Source organism: Megalobrama amblycephala, linkage group LG16, assembly GCF_018812025.1.
Source record: "Megalobrama amblycephala isolate DHTTF-2021 linkage group LG16, ASM1881202v1, whole genome shotgun sequence".
NCBI classification, from domain to species: Eukaryota; Metazoa; Chordata; class Actinopteri; order Cypriniformes; family Xenocyprididae; genus Megalobrama; species Megalobrama amblycephala.
The window spans coordinates 11334051-11339907 of NC_063059.1; the positions used below are offsets into that span (position 1 = coordinate 11334051).

The window sequence follows — 5857 nt, forward strand, 5'->3', positions numbered from 1 at the left end:
TTTTGACCCCTACACCCTTCATCCCTTCGGAGCTCTCACTCCGGAGGGTAAACCCTTTGAAGGTATTAGGGCATAGGGATGAGCCCTTCCGAATGGAACGCAGGGCAAATTTAACAACGCCTGCTCCCCATTCACACCTGAGACCTTGTAACACTAATGAGTCACATGACACCGGGGAGAGAATATGGCTAATTGGGCCCAATTTGGACATTTTCAGTTAGGGGTGTACTCATTTTTGTGGCCACCGGTTTAGACATTAATGGCTGTGTGTTGAGTTATTTTGAGGGGACAGCAAATGTACACTGTTATACAAGCTGTATACAAGGTTTGGCAAAAATACATCAAAATGTATTTTAAAATAAAATACCAAATACCTTAATTTTAAGTGTATCAAAATAAACTACAAAATACAGCAGCCACACCATGTATCAAAATAAACTACTGTATTTTTGCATTTTAAAAATACTAAAAAATACTTTTACAAGGAAGCATAAAATTTCTTCTCTGCCCGTCATGCAATAAATCTGACATATGAAACCAGTTAAAGGCACAATATGTAGGATTTTTAGATTAAAATATCCAAAAACCACTAGAACAATGTTATATATTTTGTTGACTTGAAATGTTTCCAAGAATGTTTTAAAGCCAGAGTAATAAGCAATTTTAACCAGGACACGGACTGTGTCCGTGTGTCGCCTATCAATGACATCATTACCCTCGATTTCCAGTTTTATTTTGTAGAAACCATGGAAACATCAAAGACGCTTTAGTATATTATGTGATTTATTAGACAGGTAAACAACTGTTTGGATGGATACATTCATCGACAGAAAACTAATCGTGTTATATAGCTCAACACTCTAAGTCTTTTTGTTTGAATCTCGTTTTCTTGATTTACCGTGAGTACCATGTTTTACCATGACTAATATCGAACTAGTTTACTGCAGTGTGCATTAAAAGTGCCGAAGAACATGTTTTCAAAAGATGTAATATAAGTCTTAAGTGTCCCCTGAATGTGTCTGTGAAGTTTCAGATCAAAATACCCCATAGTTTTTTTTAAATTAATTTTCATCATTCATTATAAATGCGCCAATTCAGGGTACACGGCCCCTTTAAATCTCGTGCTCCACGCCCCAAGAGCTTGCGCTTGCCTTAAACACCATAAACAATGTTCACACAGCTAATATAACACCAAAACTTATGAACTGTTAAAAATGATAGCAATTCATGCTAAAAATTGATGGAAAGCTGGCAGCCTGTACGTTTCTTACCTTCACCACCTTCTTCCATATGGATCAGTTTTCTGTTCTGATCTCAATAAGTCTCTGCAAGCTACTATCAAATACAAATTACAAAAGACTATTTTGCATTTGAAATACGTATTTGAAATACATGTATCATAAATACTGCCCATCCCTGGCTGTACACTCACTACTTTACATTGTAGCAAAGAGTAATTTCTTCAGTGTTCTCACATGAAAATATATAATAAAATATTTACAAAAATGTGAGGGGTGTACTCACTTCTGTACCCCATAGTGTACAGAAGTGTACATAGATACTGTACATACTATTTTGAGAGCCTGCACACTGCAGCGCCAATTGGTGGAGCTTGACGTCCAGCTCCGCCTCTCTGTTTGTAATGGGTGGAGCTTGAAAGTTCAGCCACACCCTACCTCTACACATAACCCTATATCCAAACCTAAAACCACCTAGAGGGGGATCTGGACATTTGGCTCTGCAGTGAGAAGCACTTGACTATTTTGGACAAGATATATGTGGCCCTCTTGTGGCCACTATAGGGTAAAAAGCAGTTCTCTCTAAAAACTGAATTTCCTCTTTCCCACACAGCTTTAAATATGCTGAGATCATGATTCTGACGTGTCCAGTCTAATATTGTTGTGTCTTATTGTTGTGTCTTGTTGTGTTGTGTTTTAAATCAAAAACATTTTTGTGAAGCGTTTTTTTTTCCCTTGAAAAGTGTGCTGCTTGCATTTTTTTTATTAAAATAAATAAATGTAATAAATAATGCATTCTTTTACACACCGAACATACAATTTTAATCTTGTAGAAATTAAACAATAAATAGAACATTTTAACACAGCATTTCAGTATCAACTGTATTATATCACATACATATAATTACACACATATATATTGAATATGCATAAAAATTAAAGTGCGTTCTGAGAATATATCACAATATATTAATTATATATTTTATACATATATGTTTTTACATATATGTTTTAAATAGCTTATTTATATTTGTTCAGCATCATGCTGAACCAGCTGAGCAACAGGAACATGGACTTGCGTGATGACAGTGTAGTAAAAGATTCAGGGATGTGAAAACTGGCTTTCCTAATCCACTTCTCATTTCTATTTTTTCTCTGTTTAAAATAAGTTAAGTAGTCATAGCTGAAAGTCATTCTCACATGCAGATGAAAATAATAGAACCTCTAGTCATTTCAAGCAGGAACAACCTAAAAAGAGAAAGAAAAAAGATAATTAAAAAAATGCTGTAGAAAATTATAAATTGCTATAAAAATGCAAAAAAAAAAAAAAAAAACCAAACAAACAAACAAACAAACAAAAAAATGTGCAATTAGCTGAATCTTTTGATCAACTTAAGTAGGACTTCAGTACATCATTATATGTAATTTCATAATTACTTGTATTATCTTTGAAATATGGTTAAAGTGCTGAATGTACTCACAAGCATTTATGGTAAATTAAATTATACTTTAACTTCATTTCTATTAAAACTTTTATGTCATGTATTTAAAAATATTTGTAATTACACATTTGTAATGATGAAGTATAGAATATTTAAAATAAATGTAATATTGAATTACACACTACAGTTTAAACTAATCTAGTACTTTACATGTCTTTTAGTGTGTTAGTCAACACATTATAAGTGTACTTTAAAGCACAAAAGATTATTAAAACAATGATTTAAAATATAAAACTTTTAATTTGACATTATTACAAAGTGCACTTAAAAGTGTGTTAAGAGTCAGTTAACAGTCATGAAAGTGTACTCTCTTTAAATACTTAAGTGGCCTATTATTTAATCAATATTACAGTTTTTTGAAATATGCTCTGAAGATTTGAAGTACACTACAAGTGCACAGTGAATACAATGAAGTGGACTTTCTCACAAAGGTAGGCTCTTTGTAAAATACCTTATTCTTCCAGAAGCCGGGTCCACACATGAACTCCAGTAAGGCGGTGAGGAGATGCAGAGCGCAGAAGATGAACTCAAGGCCGCTTGCTGCCATGAGAACAGAGAAAAGAACAATATTCCAGATCACGACACCTCGAGGTTCCTCACAGGCTGATGCCCACCGCTCCGGATCATACAGATACAGCTCCTCTCTGCAGTAACAGACACACAAGAACATGGTCATTTCTTACATGATCATACGTGAAATATCATTATGCTTGAGTGCACTGAATTTTCAAAGTACACGTCTTGCACGATTCGTGATCGCGACACTTTCAAAGTGAAATGCCCAGTAGATGGTGCTAATTGTGTTTGGTTTTATCATTAATGTGGCAACATTTTATTGCGTGGCAATTACAACTTCTCACAATTCTGACTTTTTTCTCAGTATTGCGAAATTTAAACTCGAAATTACAAGTTATAAAGTCAGAATTGCGAGATATAAAGTCGCAACTCTTTTTTTCTCGCAATTGCGAGTTTTTAATCACACAATCCTGACTTTATAACTCGCAATTCGGACTTTTTTCTCAGAATTGCAAAATAGCACAATTGCGAGTTATAAAGTCAGAATTGCGTGAAATAAACTTGCAGAATTGTGAGTTTCACGCAATTCTGACTTCATATCATGCAATTCTGACTTTATAACTCGCGATTGTGAGTTTATATTGCAATTCTGAGAAAAACGTCAGAATTGTGAGGTAAAAAGTCGCAATTACCTTTTTTTTTATTTATTTATTTTTTTTTTACTTCATGCCGGAAACAGTGCTGTATCAGGTGAGCTACCGAGCAAGTGTACTGTGTCAGAATAGCCATACACATGGCTATGATTATGTGATGCAAATTTCAAAATGTATTAGTTTACAAATGATGTACTATGATAAAAAAAAATGTTTTTAAGACATATTGTGCAAAGAACCACGCAAAAAGTCTTTATTATTGGATATAATCATCATTTTGTGTGAAAAGAAACAGAAGGTGATGCTATTTTACTGCCTCCAGTTTTTGTTTCAGCGAGAAACTGCAGTGATTTGTTTAATTGGTACATGTTTTGAGTTTTGCAAAAATGTAGGTAGAGGCACATTTTCACTTTTTAGTAGCCTACACTAGCACTTGAATTGCATCAAAGCTAACACAGCAATTAAAAGCCACAATTTCGATATCATGTGCCACATTTGATTTACTTCTCGATGAAACAAAACTATACCAATGTTTACGATTTTGCCTACTGAATAAATAATAGTAAGTTAGCTCTTTGTAAACATAGTGAAAGAATATAATCTCACCCAATATTGACTTTTTTTAATGGCCGTTCCCACTTTAGGCCTTCAGTGCCATTGTGTAAACAGAGGGGTCCCCGCACCAGCCCCATCCCACTGACCACGAAACAGAACCCAGCTGCCACAATGACCAAACATGTGTATCCCAACTTACGCAAAACCTGGACACAAGACAAGAACACTCAGAATAGTTTACATGATGTTACATCATAAGGACAGGATATTTGTTCAAAACATCATGTTAATAAGTTATTATTCAAATGGTGAAAATACGACAACAACAAAACTAATGCGTAATACAATACAATTATCTTACCTCAGCAGTAAAATAACAACATCCTTTCTTTTCGTAGTGTGTTGTAAAGCCTCGAGCAGCCACAAGCACCTGACAAAACAAAACAGTCATCAGAGCAGTCTTGTTTGACGTAAAATACAGTTGTGTCATGTGATGGTGAAGCCCTACTGATTCAGTTCAGTTCAAGACAAGGAGGACAAAATCTCTTTCAACTGAGGATGTTGAAACCAGAACAATAATAAAACCTTATTAAGGAACACAACTGTGTATATATGTTATTGTATATATTAAGGTCATTATTATTTATTTATTTGAATTATTATACAATTTTTATAATATACACATTAATTTTTTTCATTAATTTTACAATGTTATTATAATTGAAAGATGTCTTTATCGTGTAATTAAACAGTATCAGATTTCCTATAACCGATAAAGGACTTGAAAAGCACAGCTAGCGTAATAAAAACTCACCAGAAGGCCAGATGACCATATACCAGAGCACCATATGGCCTCTCTGGTCACATGACGCTCTGTCAGGTACTGATACTTCATGTCAGGAAACAACAGCAGCACATTTGCCACCATGCAGACGATGGCTATCGGGATCAGAGCCATTCCCACACACTTGGAGCAGTGACTGACACACATCTCAGCTCAGGGATCCTGTACATCAGACATTACAGTTCATTTTGTCATTGCTGAATCCACTTTATCCACATTAGTGTTTTGTTACTATATGTACAGTATGCATCATCATCATAAATGCTGTCTTTATGAACGATATGAATTTCATCGCTTTAGTTAACGAAATATGCAAACAAATGCCATCTGCTAGCAAAAATAATGGTAGTGCTCAAGCATCAAATATATTGTACTTTCTGGACCCGCTGTGTTTTGAGATAATGAAGAAAGCCTACCTGTTGAAAGCCTGTAGAATATGGTTTTAGGCTGACAGTCTGCTGTCTGGAATGCTCAGAAGAGTCTTCAGCTGTGATTGAGCATCTGAGTATTCCAGGATGAGGAACTTTGACTGCTTAAATACAGTGTTTC

At 34.7% G+C, this 5857-nt stretch overlaps 1 protein-coding gene across 1 annotated transcript; it reads right to left on the reverse strand.

Moving 5' to 3' along the window:
* Positions 1-2036: 2036 nt before the first annotated feature.
* LOC125248488 (transmembrane 4 L6 family member 1) lies at positions 2037-5857 on the reverse strand. The gene is made up of 6 exons (XM_048160394.1): positions 5725-5857; positions 5279-5470; positions 4826-4894; positions 4516-4670; positions 3192-3384; positions 2037-2486 (listed from the first exon to the last, which is right to left on the reverse strand). Exons 2-6 carry the CDS (start codon positions 5453-5455, stop codon positions 2472-2474), a joined length of 609 nt encoding a protein of 202 aa, XP_048016351.1. The 5' UTR covers positions 5456-5470; positions 5725-5857; the 3' UTR covers positions 2037-2471.

Excerpts from the sequence above, each read along its gene's own strand:
- LOC125248488 (XM_048160394.1), bottom strand. The coding sequence starts at position 5,455 with ATGTGTGTCAGTCACTGCTCCAAGTGTGTGGGAATGGCTCTGATCCCG. Across the intron at positions 4,895-5,278 it reads TATGGTCATCTGGCCTTCTG|GTGCTTGTGGCTGCTCGAGG; the intron begins GTGAGTTTTTAT and ends TTGTTTTGTCAG. Across the intron at positions 3,385-4,515 it reads TTAAAAAAAGTCAATATTGG|AGAGGAGCTGTATCTGTATG; the intron begins GTGAGATTATAT and ends CTGTTACTGCAG.